Source organism: Ambystoma mexicanum, chromosome 11 (genome assembly GCF_040938575.1).
Source record: "Ambystoma mexicanum isolate Mex_15411 chromosome 11, UKY_AmexF1_1, whole genome shotgun sequence".
Taxonomy (NCBI): domain Eukaryota; kingdom Metazoa; phylum Chordata; class Amphibia; order Caudata; family Ambystomatidae; genus Ambystoma; species Ambystoma mexicanum.
Window position 1 is genome coordinate 900704480 of NC_090934.1, and position 23771 is coordinate 900728250.

At 48.5% G+C, this 23771-nt stretch overlaps 1 protein-coding gene across 1 annotated transcript in view; it reads right to left on the reverse strand.

The window, feature by feature from the left end:
- LOC138505064 (mucin-19-like) overlaps positions 1 to 23771 on the reverse strand; it is a 424600-nt gene that overhangs the window by 379584 nt on the left and 21245 nt on the right. The window contains exons 13-20 of the mRNA XM_069625388.1: positions 22772 to 22841; positions 22510 to 22647; positions 22249 to 22413; positions 20646 to 20740; positions 5493 to 5619; positions 4088 to 4343; positions 1226 to 1278; positions 83 to 183 (exon numbers count right to left, since the gene is read on the reverse strand). Of these exons, the coding sequence (XP_069481489.1) occupies positions 83 to 183; positions 1226 to 1278; positions 4088 to 4343; positions 5493 to 5619; positions 20646 to 20740; positions 22249 to 22413; positions 22510 to 22647; positions 22772 to 22841 (1005 nt within the window). The remainder of the gene's footprint in view (positions 1 to 82; positions 184 to 1225; positions 1279 to 4087; positions 4344 to 5492; positions 5620 to 20645; positions 20741 to 22248; positions 22414 to 22509; positions 22648 to 22771; positions 22842 to 23771) is intronic.

Here is a 23771-nt window from a genome sequence, read left to right on the forward strand (position 1 = left end):
GAGTCTAGAGCAAAGATATTCTCCAATGAACAGACTACCACTCCCAAACCCATTATTCTGTGTGGCCCCGTAAGACACTTACACATTCCACGTCTAAGGTCTGGCAGCTCTTCTGACATTCTGACCCCTTGCCGCCCTCAGTAACATTGGCACAGTCGAGGAACACCATGGGAGCAGTACATTCTGTAGAGGAAGTAGCCAAGAGTTAGAGGGTGAGGAAGAGTTCCCGTGCCCAAGTGATCCCCGAGTAAGATGTGTAAATTGCTCTAGATTAAGGGCACGGGCCACAGAACTAGCATGAAATGCATTCCATGGTATGTTATGTTATTTTATGTTACTGGGATTTATACCATGCCCCACTGCCATTGGCATGGTCCCCAGGTGCTCTAGCAGATATGAAGATAAGAGAGGGGTTGGTTTGTTAGTAGCCAGTGAGGGAGAGCTAACAAGTGCATTTGCTGTGGTGTTGGTAGTTTAAGTTTGGAAACACAGGTGACTGTGTGTGGGTTTGCTTCTAGGTGGTCTGGGTTGGTGAGCGTGCAAGGCGTTTGTGTTCAATGTGGGAGGCCTTGTGTGCCTGTGGCGTAAGGATGCATGGGCCATGTTGCACCTGTGTGAGCCATTGGAGTAGGAGTCCTGCTGTTTTGTGTCAGTCTGGTGGGTGTTTAGATGCTGCATATGCATGGCATAGTTGGTTTGCGTGTGGTATGTCTGCAAGAGCATGGAGGGTATTAGTATGGTTAGTGTGGAAACAAAAGTAATCCTCATGGCATTGGTTTAAGTCGCGGTCGCACAGATATCTTGTTGGGTAACTGAAACGCAGTGTGCCATGGTCAGCTATGTTTGTATTCAATCCAAGATATGGCTGGTATATTGCCTCTGCCGCACTGATGTTCTACCCTGTTGGGGATTCCATCAATTTTCCAATGAGCTGATCGATCACAGATAATAAAATAGACAGGGAGTGGGAAGTGACAAATGTAATCTTCTGGGTGAAGCTACACCACTCACAGCACAAAGTAGCATGACAACATTCAACGTTCTGGCATTAATTCCTACATTACATTAGCCTATCTCAGGCCACCAGTGAGATGCCCAGGCGTGCTATCCTGCGCGCAATAGAAAAAGAACCTGGGGTGGGTTACAGGGGGTCGGCAGACAAGCATGGGCATGGAGGAAGCATCCCAGGGAGAGGTATGGTAACCTGTGCATAGAAGTCAGCTACCTGGATCTTTGACTTTGACTCCGATACAGCTTATCTTCCCTTGTGAACAGGTGCTGTAGAGAGGAAGAGACAAATTCGTGATTGAGGCAAAAGAGACATCATTTTCCCCCACGTGCAGTGCTGCTCAATGTACATTTCTTGCTCCGATATTTCCTTGAGGTTTTCTTGTACTGCAGCGTAACCTTGTGGTCAATTTTAAAATGACATCTGTTCTTAGGGCATTATTTTGTCTCAGATCTGGTTCACACACTAAGTAACTGTTTTGAGTGCATACTTACCGTTTTCAGTATTCTAACCCTAGATGGGTAAAATGACCTATCTGCCTTTCCGAAATAACACTTCGATCATAGCCAGTGGCCAGATTCTGGCGCTGAGTTTTATTCGGGATTGAAATCGATCTGAGCTGGGTGATAGCTGCCGATGTCCAATCGCAGATGTGAACACACCAAAGAGACTGCACGCGCCGCGCACATACACAGCATGCCCGCCCACCCGGCCGCTCCAACCCTCCCCCACTAAATGAAAAAGTACCGCCACAGATAAAGGCCCGCCCCGGGAAGAACCTGCAACACTCTGTGGAGCTGGAAACACTGGTGGAACTGACCTCGGACCATAACCCAGTAGCAATCACTGTGGGAGATGAGATCGAACCCTACCAACAGGCTGAGAAGTACAACTTCAGAAGAGCTGACTAGAGTCACTTCAAGGAAGAGCTGAACAGCAAGGTCACACCAACCCCGCTGAGCACCAAGGAAGACATCGACAGGGCTGTGGAAGACTTCACAACAGCAGTCCAGGAGGCAATTAAGAGCAGCGTTCCGAAGCAGAAGACAACCAGATGTTCCATCTACGACCTACCGAGAGGTATCCAACAATCGCCGACAAGAACCGGGCCCTACGCCAGTGGCAGAAGTTCCGCACACCTGATCTCCTGCAGAAGTACAACACGCTCACAAGACTCCTGCGGGAACAGATCCGACAGCACAGGGGCGAGAAGTGGGAGGCTGCAACAGCCAAGCTGAAGGAGGCGGACAACTCAGTGTGTAGAATGACTCATCGCCTGACTGGGAAGAAGGAGCCAAGCCCACCAATCCAGGGACGAACCCACCTTGCATGCAGCAACAAGGACAAGGCAGAGGTCGTTGCTGAGACCCTGGAGGCTTTGTTCACCCTGAACAAGGTAATTAGGCTCTCAGACGAAGTGAAGGAAGCAGTTCAGAAGTATCTTGCAGAAGACCGAACCGGACTGGGAGCAGAAGACATCAAGGAGTGCACAAGCTCTGAGGTAGCAGGACTTGCAGAAAAGCTGGCGAACGGCAAGGCACCAGGGAGCGACGGAATAACCAACCTGGCAATCAAGAACCTCCCACCAGCATCAATGGAACACCTCACAGAGATCTTCAATGCATGCATGAGGCTACAGCACTTCCCGAGTTCCTGGAAAGAAGCAAGGGTCATCGTTTTCCCAAAGGCCGGCAAACCACTGAGGGATCCAGCAAACTACCGCCCCATCAGCCTCCTCTCTGGATTATCGAAGCTCCTGTAGAAGGTCCTCCCCGCTCAACTCAGCGACTTCACCTCTGAAAGAAACCTACTAGCAAAGGAACAGTTTGGATTTCGAAAGAAGCATGCAACGACTCATCAGCTACTAAGAGTGGTGGACACCATTAGCCACGGATTCAACATCAAGAAGTCCACAGGAATCATCTTCCTGGATGTCGCCAAAGCATTCAAACGAGCCTGGCACAAGGGACTGCTGCACAAGATGATTGGCCTGGGATTTCCAAAATACCTGGTGAAGATGATTGCAAGCTACCTGGGAGGCCGCACCTTCCATGTTGCCATGCGGTCTGAGATGTCCTCATCACATCCCATCCAAGCAGGCGTGCCACAGGGATCGAACCTCGGACCCTTCCTGTTCAATCTCTTCACCAACGACATCCCGACCGATCTCCACAAGGCCGACCTGGCGCTGTATGCAGACGATGTTGCAGTAATCTCCCAGTCATTCAGCAAAAAGGAAGTGGCGAAGAACCTGCAAGCTTCATTGGATACCATCGCGAAGTGGTACAGCGACTGGAGAATAGAACTCAACACCAGCAAGACAACCGCAATGCTGTTCACCAGAAAGAAGATCAAGGAGCACACACACATCAGCATCAACGGGGAGACCATCAAATGGGAGAGCAGCAGCCGCTACCTCGGTGTGACCCTGGACAGCAAACTCAACTGGGAAAGCCACATCGAGAATACTCAGCAGAAGGCAACAGGAAAGATGGCAGCGCTGTACCCCCTCCTGAAGAGCAAGTCCATGCCCCTCCAGACAAAGATCAATGTCTACAAGGGGATCATCAGACCAACCCTGACGTATGGCTCTCCAGCATGGATGACCTGCCATGAGCGACACCGGAAGAGTCTTCAGATAGTCCAGGACAAGGCCCTGTGGATATCGTCTGGAGCTCCAATCTTCACAAGGATAGCAGACCTTCACAGAGACCTGGACATGGAGATGTGGGACGAACATCTAGCGAAGCTGAGTAAGAACTTCTGCCAAGGACTGGATCAGAACCCGAACCCTCTGATCAGAAGACTCACTGCCACCACTGCAAACCCCTTCGACCGCTACCCGCGGCCCATCATTGCGAAGACCCTGTGAAACCAACCCTACTGTGACAAGACCACACAGACTAAGAGGAATACAAACCCACCACTACATACTCAACCCGAGAAGATGGAGTAATGAGGCTCAAGCCTCGGTATCCAAAAATCACAACTGATGGATAAAAATCTATCAGCAAGAAGAAGAACAAGCGCTCGCTCACGCCACGGAACCGTGACAACTGATCGCAATGAGCATCTTACCATATGGCCTTGTTCTCGTGCACAGACTCCCCGTGCAGCATGGGGGAACCCTTGTAGTAGCAGCTACATGTGGAAGCATTCACGCAATTCTTTCTCTCATCCAGGTAGGTTCCTTCAGGGCAGACACAGCCGTCCACAGGGGTAAACTTGACGCTGCAGGACATGTCGGGCTGGCTCAGGGAACGACAGGAGGCCTGGCAGGTGTCCACTTTGTCGGAGTAGACCCAGGTCTCGGGGCAGTCTTCACTGTACTTTCCTTGGGAGGGAAGAAGCGGAAATGCGGTTAGATGTCACAGGCCCGCTGTTACACAAGTTCCTAGTGCCATTCTGAGGGGTACCGGGGTAAGACATGCAGGGCAATGGGGTCCCCCACTGGGAGGTCAGTAATCATGAGTTTGTGTGTCCTGGCTTTTGCCAGGGTTTGGGTTGACCCATCCAGCCCAGCAAGAGATAATGGAAGGGAATACCTAGGTGTGGCCGGCTCCCTGAGTCCCTTCACAGCGCTGCCAACCCTGGAGTTGCCCAGCATCTTATTGGATGGATCCCTTCCACCTTTGACCTTCTTCCTCCCACTTCGTTACCTTTCCCTCTGAAGCCTTCCCTCCAGTGTGGAAGATGGAAAATGTTTACTGTGGTAACTCTCCCTTCCTTGGAGGGGCAGGGCCGTTGGGGAGGGGGGAGGTGTGGGCGAAGGACATGGACTCAGAACAGATCACAGGTCAAGTCACACAACACAGTATCTCTTCACAAAACCCAATCCTGCCGATTTGCATGTAAGCAAAGAGCATTATGGGAACATAAGAATGGCTACAATTTTACATTTGAATCATGGCTTATAGTGATTCAGGGACAACCCCTTTTAGGGGAACAATGGAAGTTGTACTCTGCTGTTTTCATTGGTCTCAATACTCACTGTCACAAAAAACGTCTGTGAATTGAAGGACATATATACTAGTTTGGACAGCTACAGCATTGTGAGGCTTTGACTGTGTGTATTCAGTAGTCTTCTGAAAACAGCTTGTTCATGTGGCTTATTGGTGCATGCAATAACTTTGGCTGGGAGAATCCTGAATTAGCTGCTGGGCAAGACGAGTAAAGGGCACTTCAATGACTAGGCACACTGCAGAGTCTTCTGAAAGCAGTTTCCGTGTTGAAGTAGGTAAGACAAACTTTGCCTGAGCGCAGTTCTGGCCCATTTCATGCACCTTTCTTTACTGCCCTGACACTTCCATTAAGACATTCCACTTGCCCCTTTTCCTGTTGGCTTCTATCCGCTGCGGCTCTATCCGCTGCACCATCAGGTCTAACGAATTCCATACCTGTCACACACCCCCAATTCCCCCCCAGCCCCCAAAACCTGGAATACAGTATTACTCCTATTTCGAAAGCTATTCCAGTGACTTACCACAAATCGTGTTCCTCCACTCGGTCAGGAAGACGTCCTTGGCTGCGCAGGCGCGCACATATGACGAGACAGCTGCACACATGCAATCCTCCGTCTTCTCACAGTTGCAAGTGTCAAACCTGCAGTTCTGGGGATAGGAAATGGAGTCGCCCAGTTAGAATGCAATGGAATGATGCCACCCCTCAGAGCTGATCTAGACAGGAGCACATTCCCCTGTAACCAGGCTGCATGGTGTGCGCTTGCACTCTGTGGATTTTAGATTTGCCTGCAGTCCACAAGGTCACCACTAGACATAGACAAGGGCACAGGCGAGCCACGGAAGAGGCATTAAAGTAAGACATGTACGCCCATAGTCTACACTTCACTGAGGTAGAGGAGTCCTAGGTGATAATGCCCGAGCAACCGAGGCACCCTTTCAGCAGAATGTGTCTGGAGACCACCTGAGCACCGCCATTGAGGACAAATAGCAGGGGCAGGGGTGCACCTAGGCTAACATTTTAGGGTGGTTAACGATTCAAATGTTTGGAGAGGGGCAGACTTCAGAGACAGTGGGAGAGGGGAAAGTTAATTTGCGTGGGGGCATCTACTTGTTTACACATTCTAATGAAACTATTCTAGTTCAGCTTCAATGTTACAAGCTGTTAATTCTCTCTGTCACGTCTGAAACGACACACTTAACTGCTGCAAGAATGTGCTGTCTCCTGTTCCCCCTACCCTTCCAATCCCTCCCCTGACATGCAAGTACTAACGCCACATCACGATTTCAATTGCTTTAAACGGTATGCATACGAATGCACATGCTAACAATGACAGGCTTTACATAAGTATGTGCACTGTCTTGGTTAACTGTGCAGCCACCGGCACTGTTTATTGTCTGGTTCCTGTTCTGTCCTGCCACAGCTCTTACAATCAGCCAGATCAAGTCAACATACCTCAATATTCCAGGGGGGCCAAAGCCCAATTTCCCCAATGGTCATTGTACCACTGGCAGGGGGAATTCAGGAGTCAGTGTGTCAAGTGTTACAGGATACGTGTCTGAAATCTCAGTAGGAACGTGCGGACCGCAATGTTGTTGTCCCTCTGTTCCTACACACCTGCTACTGCCACACAGTCTCACAATAATGTTGTCACTACTTGGATCTTACAGAGAGATTTAAAGACCCACGGGATCTGAAAATTTACTACGTCACTTATATGCTGTGTATAGCAGGTGTGTAGGAACCAGGGCAGGGAGTGGAGGCACAGGGTGTGGCGGGGTGTATTTAACTTCCCTCTTCCCCGAGTGTTATGGACAAAGGGGGATTTGTCCCCCACTTTCCAAAACAAGGGTAGAGTGGGGATGTAGAACAAGGCAGGGGTCTATTGTTTTTTTTGTTTTTTTTACTCAAGTGCTGTCCCTGAGTAACATCAGACTTGGGAACTGCTCCTACAGCCCTTAAAACATGGCACAATGCTTCTGCCGACCCCACCAATTACCATGCACCCACATATCTGTGTGAAGGGCACAGGAAGGTCTGTAGGGTGTCTTTGGAGATGCAGCAAGATTGTAGATTGACACGCCTTTCACTTTCCCGTCAATTACCCCTATCCAGACTTAGCCATGTGAGAACCTCTCGCTGGTCAAGAAGATGTTGATACTGTTAGGGAGAATTCTCTCTTTAGGCTGAATTTCCTAACCTAGTGAGTCCCCCTGCAGGTTTGCTGGATTTCTGGAGTTTGTTTTTTTCTCCTGCCAAGAGTGAGACTCTTTTTCTCCCACTCTTGGACATGATTAATGGTGTTCCTTTGACTGTTAATGTGTTTTATGGGCTATGGGGTCCTTTACTCCATAGGGTCTCCTGTGTTTTTACTATGTGTGTTACACAGCACCCTCCGTGCTGTAACACAGGGGTGTCGTAGTGACAACCCACCATAGCCTCCATACCCTGGGACTGACTATTGTCTCCCAGGGCATGTAAAGTCACCATTGGCTTTACTAGTCCCAAATTATTAACAGAAACCAGTACAAACCATCATATTGTGGACGTACTGGTCGGGGCAATTTGATTACCCCGGGGTCTGATAGTCCAGGGGGCACGTCTCCGTCCCCCCTGATCGAGTTTTGGCTGGTGGCAGTGGATACTACTTTTTATATTCGACCGTGAATATGTCCCTATGGGATTTTCCCATTGTTCGAGGCTACCAACTTTAATTATTTAATTCTCATAGCCTCGAACATACCGCCGGTTTATTTATTTAATATTCATTCGCCGGTTGGTATTTTTTGCCAGGACTCGATTCTAAAATGGCGTTTGTGTTCTCTTCTGTGACTCCAACCCAAGTCGAGCCCTTTGTTTCACTTTTTGGCGGGCTTCTCCACAGATGCCTCCAAAAGTGGTGCCACTCTGCCTGGGTACCACAGGGGGTGTGGGAGGGGTTTAGGCACCCTGGACTGAGTTACCTTGGTAACTCAAGTCGCACTTTTGTGTGATTGGCCCAAGTGGTGAGCCGGCCAGCTCACCACTTAGCATGTTTGATTGACAGCTAGGCTGAGTGAATGGGGGTATGCTGCATAAAACCAGGGCTTTTGGGACTGGAACTTCAGATGTCGCCACAGGACCTGAGAATCCGACGAGGGAGAAGCTGAGCCGACCTACCACGACGACACCACCGGTGGAGCCCTGCGGAACCGACTCACCACTTCCCGACGACAGAGAAGATCTCCCGGCTGGAGAGGCTTCTTCCCCTGACTGGTGGGCACAACCAGTTTATCTTCTTTTCTTCGCACCCCTGGCCGGTTTGTGGTCCAACTGCCTGTGCCAAGCACCCCGGCAGCCGGATAGCCAATTAGCACTGAACCGCAAATCAACGGGCCTCGCCTTGTACCTGAGAAACTCTGCAGCTGGTTTCTTCCCTGGCAGTGCAACGGACTCCTGTCTTCCTCCCCGACGAGATCCTCTCTTCCCCTGGATGAAGCACTGACTTGCATCCGCTGCCAGGAACCACTGACCCCGCTGGAGTGTTCTCCCCACTTTAAGGTACCATGTCCGCCAGGCCTCCCTTTCTAAAGATTGCTACAGGGTAATAATAACCCCTTAACCTTCTGGACTGGGCTGGCCACCTTGACCCTCTAACTGGTCCCTTTCCTTGATCCAACTCCTTTTTGAACCGTTTGTGCACTGCAACCGTGTGACCTTGGACACATTTCGTTTTGATCCTCTTAAAGCGGATCCGGCCTACTGACTCTGAATTCATGGTGTTACTTTGCCTTCCTCTCTTGTCAAACACCTGTAGTCCTAAATCTTTTGCAGTGGTCCCAGAGGGAACTGCACAGGTTTCTGCCTAACACTGGTGTACAGCGGTGGGATATGTTTTGAGTATACACTTTAGAGTGCTTGTTGAACACTTTAGGACAACTAACCACAGAGCTTAGCACTAAAAAGCTGATTTTCTAACTATGGGCCTCATTACACGGTAGGCGGTAAGGGAATACCGTTACCGGTAACGAAAAGCCGATCACGACCCGGACCCACCGCTATTAGTGGACCCGTAAAGTACGGCACCACCAATAGCGGCGTGGCCGCTTGCGCGCGACCCCCACACCGTAAACAGCGCCATGGCGCAAATAGCACGCAATCACAACCCATGCGTACACGGCAATACCGGCATCCCAAAGACCCAAAAAGCATGTACCGGCATGGCGCTAATAACAGCATCGAAAACCACACGTTAAGAGTCCTGAGCAGTGTTCCCATCTGCCCATCTGCCCCAGGTGGACACAACCAGCACAGGTGGAGTCAATGGAGACAGCCAGCACTAAAGAGCACACCACACCCCTTCCCACACCCCTTCCCACAGCAAGATGGTCCCAACACCAGCAGCATGACATAGGCCTGCGTACATGACTGCAGTGCAGCACCAACAACAACAGGCATCACCGAAGAGACGTAGGAGTAGGAGCAGGAGGAGGAGGCCGAGACCTGCGCAGCAAGCACCACCGGGGCACCCAGAAACACCACAAGGGCAGCCAACAAACCCCCGGAATCAAGGCGAAGATGACCATAGTATGTGTAAGGCACAACTAAATGTGCATCTGATAGAATGTGCCCATGGCACCATGCAAACACCAGATGAGCTTGATGTGGATGTGGATGAGTATTGTCGAAATGCCCAGCCCGGACATGCAAGAGGCGATGGCATGGCGGGACAGGATCCGCGTCAGCATCGGAATCAGGAATAGCATCAGGAACAAAGGTGGAATATCATGCATGGAGAGACGTGCATTGTTGCCCTTGTGGCCGTCTTGAGGCCCACAAAGGGCCCTCTCCCAAAGAAAATCACACATACACAATGATGGAGACCATGCCTGTTTTTCAACTGCAGAAGAGTGTATTTTGAACATAACGTGTACAGAAAGTGCATAACCCCAACTGTGCAAACACCCTCCCCCCCACAACACCCCCGAATACACCCTCCCTCCCTCCCCCACAACACCCCCGAATACACCCTCCCCCACTCCCCCCGCAACACTCCCACGTGAGTTCCAAGGCGTGAACATGTCCTTCCCCAAATGTGGCCGATATTCCTTGTTGGCCCTATTTGTTCGCTCCTTCTTCGGGCGTTTGCGATGATGTGCGCCTGAGGTTGCGCATAGAGCGGCGTAGGGGGCTTGTCTGCCGCGAACTCCCAGAGGAGGCTGGGCCTGTTTCCTCCTGGGTAGGGAGTGGACATCTGTGCTCAATCGCCTCCGCAATGCGGATCATGGCCTGCCTGAGTTGCCCCATCTCATTGCATATGCGGTTGGTGCATGCCTCCATGGCCTCCCTCGTCTGGCGTGCGAATGCACCAATGTCCTCCCTCAGGTGCCCTGTCTCTGCCACATGTTGACCTACCAGACCAGCCATTTCGGTCTGCCTCTGGTAGATGGCTGATAGGTCAAGTTCCTCGTTGTCTGCCGGTGGAATGGCTGATGCGCCTGGGTCAATAGCACTGGCATCAGGCGTAGGTTCCAGGGGGCTCCATGACACATCATGTGTGTGGGCGGGCGATCCGCCTTGGCTGAACGGACCTGGTGAAAACATTGGGGATGCGAGTAAGTGGCGTGTGGGGATGGGGCTCTGACTCAGATCCTCATTCACCGGTGCTTCCTCCGCATCGGAAAGTGGCCCAGTGGCTGCTGCCTCACCCGTAGAACTGGTGGCAGCAGAGTGCACTCCCTCCATGCTGCCTTCAATTGATGGGAGACACACTCCCGTGGTTACCACAACAGCGGCAGGCATGGCCTCTGGCTGCGTGGCACTGCTGCTCCTGCTGCCTTTGTCCCGGTCACTACTCTTGGGTCCCCTAGAGGATGTTGCGTGGTCCCCGGTGGCATCCCTCCTGGCTTTTTTCATGGGTGTGGGAGTGGGTGCTGACGTGCGTGGCTCCTCATTTTCCGTGTGTGATCCTGCAGGGGTGATAAGAAGGGTAAATCATCATCTATGGGTCTACCTGCATTATGGCAGATGTATACGTCATGCAGTTTGATGCATTTTGGGGTCATCATTGTGGAGGCATGGAATGGGGATGTTGGCTGGCTCATGCATGATTGGCCCTGTGTTGGTGGGTATGTGATGATGCATGCATGTCTGTTTGTGGCTGGATCCACGGCATTCATATGGACACATGATTGTGGGACCCCTCACCCTTCACTGCGCATTTTTGGGTGCATACACTCACCTCCATCCGATGAAACGGCCACGCCATGCTCCATATCGCCGACCCCCTCTATCGACTCGACTCCTATTGTGGAGGCACATATCTCCTCCCACTCCTTCATCTTCAAGGGGGACTTTGCGCCACCTCCTGTGGCCATTGCCATGTTGCGGTTCACAGATAAAATGTTGTGCACACGCACCCGGAGGTCGTCCCACCTTTTGCGGCATTCCCTGACACTCCGGGTGGTGGTGCCCACCGCACTGACTTTTAGCGCGACTTCGGCCCAGATGGCCTTCTTCTTAAGGAGGGCCTCCCGCCGCATATCGTTCACAAATACTACTCCTGCATTTGCAGCAAGTGTGGTGGTCAGCATCATTAGTTCCTCATTAGTGAACTTTTCTTTGCGCTGGCGATCAGCAGTTTTTTTAAGCGCCTTCGGCATCCTCGAGCTACCCGGTATGGTTCCTGGTCGGAGTTGCCTGGATATATGTCCTGGATGCAGAGGATGGCAATGGATTGTGTTTTTGAAGATGGCCGCTGTGCTCTTTCCCGTTCCTGTGCGACGACGTAATTTCCGGTTCCGCTTTTTAACGGTGTGCGGTAATGGCGGTGTCCGCTATTTACGGGTAGCGGGAGGGCGGAGGCGCTATCGGTGGTTTTGCGGGCGCCGGTAAGGGGCTTTTTGGGGTATTTAGCGGCAGGGCGGAACGGTCATTTACGGCATGGCGCTATGCTCGTGTCCGCGTACTCGTGATGGGACGCTATTAGCGGCCTCTTGCGAGGGCGGACACGTTAATGGCGCCATGCCGTAAAATTCCGATTTTTACCGCCTACCGTGTAATGAGGCCCTATGTCTGCTATGGAGAGTTATACTCTAGAATCATTGTCTGCCAAAAGTGCTGATTGCTTAAAAGTATTGTGTAGACATAAGAATTTCTCTGAGAAGGGCAAGAAAATGGAACTTGTAGAAAAGAAAAGATTGTTAGAAAACCAAAGTCTAGGTGGTACAGAGGAATCTACCCGCCCCCCCAGCAAATGTAGAAAACAGTGATGGTATTGATCTGAATCAAAGTCTTGATAATGAGTCAGAAGAGGAAAGTGAACCTAATGAAGTTAGCCACTCTGAGCCTCTGTCTGCCTTACCTACTGTACCTACTGGGCCTATACCAGGTCCCACATGTAACCCTGCTTATTTTGAACTTGAAAGAATGAAGCTTGAATTAGAGTACAAACGTTTTTTAGCTCAATCTGAAAGAAACCAAGAGCTAAATTTCAGAAGAATGAATGCCCAGGCTGAGCAGAAGCAAGCTGAGTTAAGACTCAGAGAAATAGAGCTTAATCATGAACTAGAAATGAAAAAGTCGTCTGTGGAAAATGCTTCTCTCTCCTCTGGTTCTTCTAGGAGTTCCAGTCCCAAAAGACCCCGGGTGCCTAAGGAATTAGTGGGTATGTATGAACCTAGGTTGGATGTGTTGGATTGGTTAAAAATGTTTGAGTATAATAATGGGCTCCAGGACATCACAGGGAATGAGTTACTTCCCTGGTTGTTCTCTAGGCTCCCCCCTGTTGCAACTGATGTGGTAATGGAGTTGGGGGAGGAGGAGAGAAAGGATTATGAATGTGTGAAGCTAGCTTTGATAGCTAGATTTGGGAAGACCCCTTCCCAGTACCTTAAGAGGTTTAGGACCCTCAAAAAGCATGATGGTACCCCTTGGGCTACCTGGGTGAGTGAAAGTTTGAAAAACTTAGAGGGATGGATTAAGGGTTACAGAGTTAACACTTATGAAGGAATGAAGAATCTTGTAATGTTGGAGTCAATTTATGATGCCTGCTCTCCTGAGCTCAGACAGCACGTGGCTGATTCAAAGGAATTAGATTCCAGGAAGTTAGCTAAGGCTGCTGACTTGTGGGTTGCCAACAGGGACACTCACAAGGATTCTGGGGCTACTCAGAAAAAGGATGAGGGAAAACAGCCAAAGAAGGACTCCAAAGAGAATTCTAATAATTTCAATTCCAAAGAGGGCCCCGAACAAAACCAAAAGGGTAAGCCACAAGGGAAACCAAATCAGGCTAGTGTACCTCCTGGTGCCAAACCAGAAGGAGGTCAGAACAAGCCACCATTCCAGAAAACATTTGGTAAATGTTTTGTTTGTGGCTCTACTGACCATGTGAAAGGAGATCCCAGATGTAAGGGTAAACCTTCAGGGGTCCAGCTTGTCTCCTTAGCCTTCGCTCCAGAGGAGGAAGTACAAATGGCAAGGGAAACTTTCTATTACTGGCTGATGAACCCATTGGAGTCTCAGCCAGTGTTTCTTTAGTATCTCTGGGTTTGTGGGAACAACAGAACTTAGATGTCTATAATTCTATCCCAGATAATACTAAAGAGTATTATAAGGACAGTGTCCAGGTGATTGGTCAGGAGACTCCTGCCATTAGGGACACTGGGGCCAGCATAACTGTGGTGGACAAATCGTTTTTTCAGGCTGAGGATGTTGCTAAGGCACCCAAACGCTTCACCAAGTTAGCTGGAGGGCCTGTGCAGATGCTTCCCCAATTACCAGTTCTCATCCAGTGTAATGACATGACTGTGAAGATACCTGTCAGCAGACAAAGTGAGGTGCCAGGAAGGGTTCTGCTGGGTAATGACTTGAAAACTCTTGGAGTAGTGTCACATACCCCCAGACCTCCTAGTAAAAGGTTACAGGAGCTCACCAGACCTGCAAGGAAGAGAACCATGAGAGGTACTCCCAAGGAGATGATGAAGAAAGAGATCACTCCTGCTCCACTGGAGATATCAGCTGCTGTCTCTAAGCAACAAGAAGCAAAGGGGAAAGCTAAGACTTCTAACAAGAAACCAGCAGTCGGCACTCCAGTGCAGCCAACAAGGACTTCCTCTAGGTTGTCCAAAGTTACACCAGTACCTCCCCCTCCAGATGAGGCAGAGTGGGTGGTAGAACCCTGTGTGGTTGAACTAGACTCTGAAGAAGAGCTAGTGGAAGGCCAGGATCTCATTGGAGATCTGGATCCTGTTGACCATCCTGAGCTGCAGTCTTTACTGGCAGAAGGTGGACCCAACAGGGCAGACTTCAGTAAGGGACAGAGAGAATGTCCAACTCTGGAAGGTCTTCGCCACCAGGCAGATGCTCAGGCTGAAGGGCAAGAGCCTGGGAAATATAGGTTACACTGGGAAGATAGCCTCTTCTACAGTGAACCAACCGAGTCTGCCCCTGGGGACAACAAACGACTTGTAGTACCTCAAGAGAACAGACCACAGTTCTTGCAGTTAGCCCATGAGATTCCTTTGGCTGGTCACTTGAGTTTCAAGAAGACTAAGGAAAGGCTCTCCCTCTACTTTTATTGGCCAAAGATGGGGGCTGAAGTAGATAAATACTTCAGGAGCTGCCACACCTGCCAGACTTCTGGTAAGGTTGGCTCCAAGAATGTGGCACCTTTAGTGCCTCTCCCAGTTGTGGGAGTCCCATTTGAGAGAGGAAGGATTGACATTGTTGGTCCCCTTGATCCTCCAACCTCCTCAGGCAACAGGTTTATACTTGTTGTAGTAGACCATGCTACTAGGTACCCTGAGGTAATTCCTATGAGGACTGTTACAGCTCCGGCTGTGGCTAAGGCCCTCATTGGTATTTTTACCAGGGTTGGGTTTCCTAAGGAAGTAATCTCTGACAGGGGGTCAAATGTTATGTCCCACTACATGAAAGCCATGTGGACAACATGCAGAGTTACTTACAAGTTCTCAACCGCATACCACCCTCAGACCAATGGATTGGTTGAAAGGTTCAACAGAACCATGAAGAGCATGATAGGTGCTTTAGAGGACCCCTTAAAAGAAAATGGGACCTTCTACTGCCATGCCTTCTCTTTGCTTATAGAGAAGTCCCTCAGGAGGGAGTAGGTTATTCTCCCTTTGAACTTCTTTATGGTCATCCGGTCAGAGGTCCATTGGCCCTGATCAAGGAGGGGTTGGAGAGTGCTCCTTCCCCCAAGCCAGTCAGAGTGACTGACTACGTGATAGGTCTCCGAAGGAGAATGTCACAAATGATGGCAGAAGCAAGTGATAACTTGAAAGCTGGACAAGCATTGGTCAAGCACTGGTATGACCAAAAAGCTAACATGGTTGAGTTTACTCAGGACCAGCTAGTTCTCGTTATGATTCCAACAAGGCAGAGAGCCTTGCAAGACAAATGGATGGGACCCTTCAAAGTTGTGGGTAAACTTGGAGAGGGCAACTATCTGGTGGACTTGGGCAACCCAAGGAGGCTCCAACAGTCTTCCACACCAACAGACTAAAAGCGTGTGTCTCCAGACCTGATGTAGGAGCTTTGCTTCTAGCATCATCAGAGGAAGAAGAAGAGAGTGAAGCTCTTCCTGATCTCCTCAGAGGCTTACCGTTAGACGAAAAGATTGAAGGAGTAAATCTCTCTTCAAATCTGACACCTGAGCAACAGGAAGAGTGCAAGTCTATGTTAAATCAGTTTGCCTCTCTGTTCTCACTTTCACCAGGCTTGACCCCTTGGGGACAGCATGACATACTCACTGGTGACTGTCTGCCAGTCAAAAGCAGAGGATATCGAATGTCAGAAAATGTAAGAACCCACATCAAAGGTGAGGTCCACAAGATGCTTGATCCCGGGGTAATAGAGCCCTCTACTAGTCCATGGTCTAACCCAGTTGTGTTAGTACCAAAGGCAGGATCTAAAGAACTTAGATTCTGTGTGGATTACAGAGCTCTTAATGCAGTCACTAAGACTGATGCCCACCCTTTGCCAAGGACAGATGAGTTGGTGGATAGACTTGGTGCAGCCAAGTTCCTCAGCACATTTGACTTTACGTCAGGCTATTGACAAATAGCCCTGACAGACCATGCCAAGGAGAAAACTGCATTTTCTACCCCAGTTGGCTTATACCAGTTTAAGGTTATGCCTTTTGGATTGAAAAATGCACCTGCTACATTTCAAAGGATGGTAAACCAGGTTCTGAATGGGATGGAAGACTTCTGCATGGCATACTTGGATGACATAGCAGTGTTCAGCAATTCCTGGGAAGAACATGTGGACCACCTGAGATACGTTTTGCAGGCTCTTGGAAAAGCCAATCTGACCATAAAGGCAAGTAAATGCCAGATTGGACAGAGTAAAGTGGTCTACCTTGGACATGAGGTAGAGGTGGAGAAAAAAAGGCCTTTGCCCAGTAAGATTGAAGCTGTGCAAAATTGGACAACACCTACTACTCAGACCCAGGTGAGAGCCTTCTTAGGTCTCACTGGGTATTACAAGAATTTCATTGAGAACTATGGGTCCATAGCTTCTCCACTGAATGTCATCTCCTCTCCTAAATTCCCTAAAAAGGTTAGGTGGAATGAGGAATGCAATCAGGCCTTTGAAACCCTGAAAAAGGCTCTTTGCCAAGCCCCAGTACTCAGAGCTCCTGACTACCACCAAACGTTCATTGTGCAAACAGATGCTTCAAATGTAGGAATAGATGCAGTCCTCAGTCTGGATGGGAAAGGTAGGGAGCACCCCATTTGCTTCATCAGTAGAAAACTGAAGGATCCTGAAACAAGGTGGGCAACCATTGAACAAGAGTGTTTTGCTATTGTGTGGGCTCTGAAGAAGTTTAGGCCATACTTGTATGGATCTACTTTTGTCATTCAGACTGACCACCAACCCTTGAGATGGTTAATGCAAATGAAAGGGGAAAACCCAAAACTATTGAGATGGTCAATCTGCCTGCAAGGGTTTGATTTCACCATTGAGCTCAGGTCAGGGTGTCACCACCAAAATGCTGTTGGTCTCTCTAGGATGTATGTCATCGACTAGAGGTATGAGATTCATCCAGGAGTGGATTAAATCCTCCTGTCCCATAGTCTGGGGGGGGGGGCGAGTGTTAGGGAGAAATCTCTCTTTAGGCTGAATTTCCTAACCTAGTGAGTCCCCCAGCAGCTTTGCTGGATTTCTGGAGTTTGTTTTTTTCTCCGGCCAAGAGTGAGACTCTTTTTCTCCCACTCTTGGACATGATTAATGGTGTTCCTTTGACTGTTAATGTGTTTTATGGGCTATGGGGTCCTTTACTCCATAGGGTCTCCTGTGTTTTTACTATGTGTGTTACACAGCACCCTCCGTGCCGTAACACAGGAGTGTCGTAGTGACACCCCACCACAGACTCCATACCCTGGGACTGAATCCTGTCTCCCAGGGCATGTAAAGTCACCATTGGCTTTACTAGTCCCAAATTATTAACAGAAACCAGTACAAACCATCATATTGTGGACGTACTGGTGGGGGCAATTCGATTGCCCCGGGGCCTATTAGTCGAGGGGGCACGTCTCTGTCCCCCCTGATCGAGTTTTGGCTGCTGGCAGTGGATACTACTTTTTATATTTGACCGCGAATATGTCCCTATGGGATTTTCCCATTGTTCGAGGCTACCAACTTTAATTATTTAATTCTCATTGCCTCGAACATACCGCCGGTTTATTTATTTAATATTAATTCGCTAGTTGGTATTTTTTGCCAGGACTCGATTCTAAAATGGCGTTTGAGTTCTCTTCTGTAACTCCAACCCAAGTCGAGCCCTTTGTTCCACTTTTTGGCGGGCTTCTCCACAGAAGCCTCCAAAAGTGGTGCCACTCTGCCTGGGTGCCACAGGGTGTGTGGGAGGGGTTTAGGCACCCTGGACTGAGTTACCTTGTAACTCAAGTCACACTCTTGTGTGATTGGCCCAAGTGGTGAGCCGGCCAGCTCACCACTTAGCATGTTTGATTGACAGCTAGGCTGGGTGAATGGGGGTATGCTGTATAAAAGCAGGGCTTTTGGGACTGGAACTTCAGAAGTCGCCACAAGACCTGAGAATCCGACGAGGGAGAAGCTGAGCCGACCTACGACGACGACACCACCGGTGGAGCCCTGCGGAACCGACTCACCACTTCCCGACTACAGAGAAGATCTCCCGGCTGGAGAGGCTTCTTCCCCTGACTGGTGGGCACAACCAGTTTATCTTCTTTTCTTCGTACCCCAGACTGGTTTGTGGTCGAACTGCCCGTGCCAAGCACCCCGGCAGCCAGATAGCCAGTTACCACTGAACCGCGAATCAACGGACCGCGCCTTGTACCTGAGAAACTCTGCGGCTGGTTTCTTCCCTGGCAGTGCAACGGACTCCTGTCTTCCTCCCCGACGAGATCCTCTCTTCCCCCGGACGAAGCACCGACTTGCATCCGCTGCCAGGAACAACTGCCCCCGCTGGAGTGTTCTCACCACTTTAAGGTACCGTGTCCGCCAGGCCTCCCTTTCTAAAGATTGCTACGAGGTAATAATAACTCCTTAACCTTCTGGACTGCGCTGGCCGCCTTGACCCTCTAACTGGTCCCTTTCTTTGATCCAACTCCTTTTTGAACCGTTACAAGACTTTTGTGCACTGCAACCGTGTGACCTTGGACACATTTCATTTTGATCCTCTTAAAGCGGATCCGGCCTACTGACTCTGAATTCATGGTGTTCCTTTGCCTTCCTCTCTTGTTGTGTTCGTGAAAAAGTGTTGGGATCTGTTTCAATTTCTTCTCTGCTTTTCTCTCCCTTTTTAAAACGAATGATTAGAGTGCCATCTACGTTAAGCGCTCACCGCTGTCTGAAAATAAGTGGGGCTTTACTTAAGACTTGTCTAATATTCTTTTAAGGGAGTGTATATCTTTTAGTGACCGTGTTTTTTAATTGCTTACTATTAGTGCCTGTGTGTTTTTCTAGATGTGGTTTTAAATAAATAATTCTATCTCTTTTACACCAAGCCCTGGTCAGTGTTTACTTGTTCTATTGTGTTCTCTTGACCTATTGTGAATACTCTGTATACTGCCTAACTCTTCTTGAGGGAAGTCTGACTGCTCAGCCACAGCTACCAAGTGAATCTGTGTGGTACAGACTGCTACCAAGTGGGTTTACTGCCAAACACCTGTAGTCCTAAATCTTTTGCAGTGGTCCCAGAGGGAACTGCACAGGTTTCTGCCTAACAGACACAACATATGAAAATAACTTTCTAATAATGCTTTTCAGTAAACATTTTGCTTTAAAAAATATGCTTCTTAGGAAAATAGCTCCCTCGAAAATCACATCCCCTTCTCTTAATCATAAGAACATTTTGAAACATAGATGTTAGAGGACTGCGGGTCTCCCTCTGGGCCCTGACTAGGAACCAACGAAAAGGCACAATATCAAAAATCCCCACAACAACAAAAGATAACATTAATTAAAAAGGCGTGAACACAAAATTATATTCGACAGTAAACTCTCAAAAGAAATGATTGCAAAAGCATAACATGTTAAGGAGAAATAATTCAGAACCAATAAAGTGAGAAGGAATAATTGAGAAAGATAATTTTGAAAAGAAAATTAGCACATGGAAACTTCTCTACGCGGAGGAGGAATGGTTTTAATATCCCTAATGTGTTGGGTTGGGTGGGGAAGAGGCACTTTTGCGTTTATTTGGGAATTGTGCATTTACCAAAGGTGGGCTAATGATGAAATGAAATGCAAGTCTGCTGACACACACAAGTTATCTTCCCATCAGTGCCCTTGCCACTTCTTCGCCTCATTTCTCTGCCAGTAGCTGGACAAGACTTAAGCTGCGTAACCTGGTCCTACTAAGGCAAGCGTACAGGAACACACACACACAAGCACACACACAAACACACACACACACACACACGAATATTGTTATTGTCAGCCCCAACACCTAATTCAATTTGGATCTAAATGACTCATGCATCACTTTTAAATCTAACAAGCGGACGCTTTACACTTTCCTAGAGGCACTCCCCCATTCCGCCATCTTGAATGTTTGTGTCATTTGGGGAGATTATAGCCTCACCCTTGCAATATACAATTCTGAATTTTGGAATATTGCAAAAAATGGATTAGAAATACACACAGAGCCTCTTTCAACAGAATATATCAAAATGTCCCAATAAAATTGCAATCAACTCATAACTGGAGTGGTGGGTATTGGACATGTGAAGACTGTTACTCGCGAGGCCAGGATTTGTTCTTAGCTCTCACACATTAGTGCAGGAGGTCATGCTCTACACATGCGTCATGGCCACTCCACTAACTTTCAGCTGGGGAAATCATGACAATATCAGGAGCCTCAACCGGACAATTGTCCTATGCTAGTATGTAAGAACATTAAAAGCTACATATAAAGCTAAAAAAAGTGTGTTCTGCTTCATGCAGGCATGTTCTGGCGTTCACCTTTTCCGGGGAGAACCCCAACATGGTGGTCATATAAACTATAAGGGGGCATACAACAAGAGCTTCAACCTGTTGGTCAAATATAGTCTGGGGTTCTGTAGATGTGTAATGATTTTTAAAACCAAGCATATTGTTTTCTCAAAAGAGCCCAAAATGGTCCTATCGATTACCCCCTCTTGTCACCAGAAGTGAATGCAGACATTTGATGTTAGAAACGAGCCCTCACCTGCTCGTAGACATTTGGGTTCACCATGGCATGACATGTCTTGAAGGGTCCCTCAGGATCGGACAGCGTCTCACACCAGTGCTCTGCGTACCTCTCTGCAGAAGGGGAGAGGGAAGGAGGCGGTTACCCCTGAATTCCCCTGTGGTGATAATAAAGCGATCTCCAGCCGTCATGCTGCCACAAACCAACGAGAAAGGGTACTAAATGGCAAACCATGTGGCATTTACTATAGCAGCCACAAATGCTGACTTCAGCATCTTTATAATGGTTAAATAAAGGAGAGGTTATTAAGTAAAGAGCAAAGATGAGAGTAACAAGCAGGGGTAGAGGGACTGAATAGCAATGCGCAAGCGCGTAGGAATACCATGGATTTTCGGCTATATAGGAGCCGGGTCTGGTCACGGACTTCGCCTCCGTGACTGACAATGCTCTTCCTGATTCTACCTTCCTGGGGGTATATTGTCTGGTTATGGTTATGCCGCCATGACTAAAGATGGACTGGTCTGGGTCTTTGCTGCGGCACGGAAGTTGGGTATGGAGTTCTAGTTGATGACCTGCTTCTAGTTTCCCTGTGTCTCAGGGTATAAACATGGTTTGATTGGACCATGGTTACCAATTCCATGGTCTTTCGCCACTGACTACACCGGCTAGGAATGATGGTCGTTGACATTCCAAACATCTGCTGGCCACAAGCATGCTCTTGTCTTACTCAGTGAAGATGCAATGTAATTCGTCTCTTTATTTCCTCTCATTTACTGACATCATTTTGCAATGGACCAGGACCCGGGAAAAGGAAGGCTTGCCACATGTTACACTGTTTCTTAAAGTGGAGGATGACCATTTTGCCAAGGTTCACTGGCCTCATAGGTTTTTATTCTTATGTTGTACAATTGTATTTGTGGCAACTAGGGTCTGAGCTAGAGATTTCTCTGTGTACACAAAGGAACACATACACTACACTGGGTCTAGCATGAGCCACCAGGAGGCTTTCCAGCACTTGGGAAATATTCTACAATCCCAGAGATTCAGGACAGTGCTCATTCTGCAGTATCGTGGGGATGCTTTCAGGCAGCAGTAGGTACAAAGATTCATCACATCATAACCTGCAGCCCTCTGAACACTGGTGTGGTCTGGAATAGTGAAGAAACAGAGGCTGCCACAGAACCCCTGATCAAGCCTAGCCTCTGGGGCTAACCTCTGCAATAATAATAATAATAATAATAATAATAATAATAATAATAATAAAAAGAAGAAACACTAATTGACATATTTTAAAAAACGTTACCCTTTTTAAATATTAATTTACTTTTTGTTTCCCAACATATTTGCTAGTTGTGAACCAACCTGATACCTCAATGGTAACCGATTGTCCCTCTTTGCATACAGGATCCATACATGGCCAGGATGCCTGGTTTTGCTCACTGATTTATGTGATAGCCTATGTCACTGGTTTTGACTTTAGTGAGGGGGAATTCCATGAGAAGTCCTAGGGAATGGGAATCGGCTAGCTAGTGGATACTCTTACTCTCAACCCCCTTTCTGACTGTGTCCACCTGCAGCTTGAAGCAAATTTTGTTGTTGGGATTTCCTTGAAAACCCATACCGTTTTCTACGCTGGCAGAGCAAGGGTCCTCATGGTTGGGTAGGATAGTTGGACAGTCACTCTGGGTCCTCCAGTGGTTTCCAAACGATGCGCCAGTGCCCTCCACACCTCCGTAAGGGGTTTTGAAATCATCGGCCGGGTTTTTGTTGAAGTTTCCACAGAGACCTTTTTCGGAAGCAACAAGAAAGAGGTGAGTTCCACTCATTTTAAATGATCAGTAAACGAGGCATGCAACAAGACGTTGAGACATGTGTGACTTACCGCATGTCTTCCCCTCTAGGTGTGGCTCCAGCCGCACACGGACTCCCATGATAGGCATTATCTGAACCTCCACTTGGAGGCCATTGCTTGTTTGCACAGTTATAAAAGACTTAGAAGGCTGCAATACAGTGGCACCATCTGCATACACAAAAGATGGAGGGCAAAGTTTTAGAAGAGGCTACTGCTGTAAAACTTGGGGACTCTGCCCCCTTTGAGGTGGCAAGCAAAGCACAGAATCACTGAGAAGTCCTTCAAAACTCACCTGCAATGATGGGCAGGTCAGTGACGGCCATGTCCATGAGTACGGTGCCACAGGGCTTAATGAAGAAAGTCTAAGGGATGAAGGAGGACAATGATTAACAGGATTGCCAATTACCTGACTCAAACTGACCACTTCTCAATGAAAAGCCACACATATTCAATTGGCGGGTAAAGGAATTACCATGAAAACGAATGGCCCATTTCCCTCAAAAGCCACTCACAATAGTGCCCTGGACTTGAACGACACCTGGAGATGGGAAGTCTGCAATTTTCATGAGCATGTTCAACTTCACATTCCGAGCTATGGTCTATCTCTCAGATATCTGTTACAAAAACTCTAGGAAACTTGGCCTACCCAGAAAAGGAAAAATGACTTAGTTCTTGTAGGGCGTTGGTGGTAGAATTGCACTACAGAAATCAGAGTTAGATTTCTTTAATTTTTTTTTTTAAGTAAAGCGAAAGAGAAGAAGACATGTCTGGCTGTAGGCATGGGAATTCAATGTTATCTGTTTTACATCCTTTTGCTGAGCTTCTGATTTTCACCAACATTCTTGTGTCCCTTCCTTGCTCTATCTCACAACCTGCTACCACCAGCAACCACCACACTGGCTGCTCCCCTAGTCCCTCACTTATTATCGCTTCCCTGATCCCCCCTTGCATTGCATCCACTTTGAAGCCTCGCAGCGGTAGCCAAGTGGAACAACTCAACGGCCTCAATGGGACAAAGGCCACATGTTGCGTGGCTCATGGATCCACAAAAGGATGTAGAGATTGCAGCTCCTGGAGGGTGATACATTTCAATATCTCCCAGTTTATATGCAAATGGGTAAAGGCAGAGGAGTTGCGAAAATGATCCTGTTAAAACACATTGACTGAATCTGGAGAAGGGGTGTTAGGTCCTAAGAGCCACACAGCCTTCCTATTACCCCGTAAGATAGTGTGTGCATGCCCATATAATTTGGGCTCCACCATTTTTAGCTGCTGAAATGCATATTTACCAC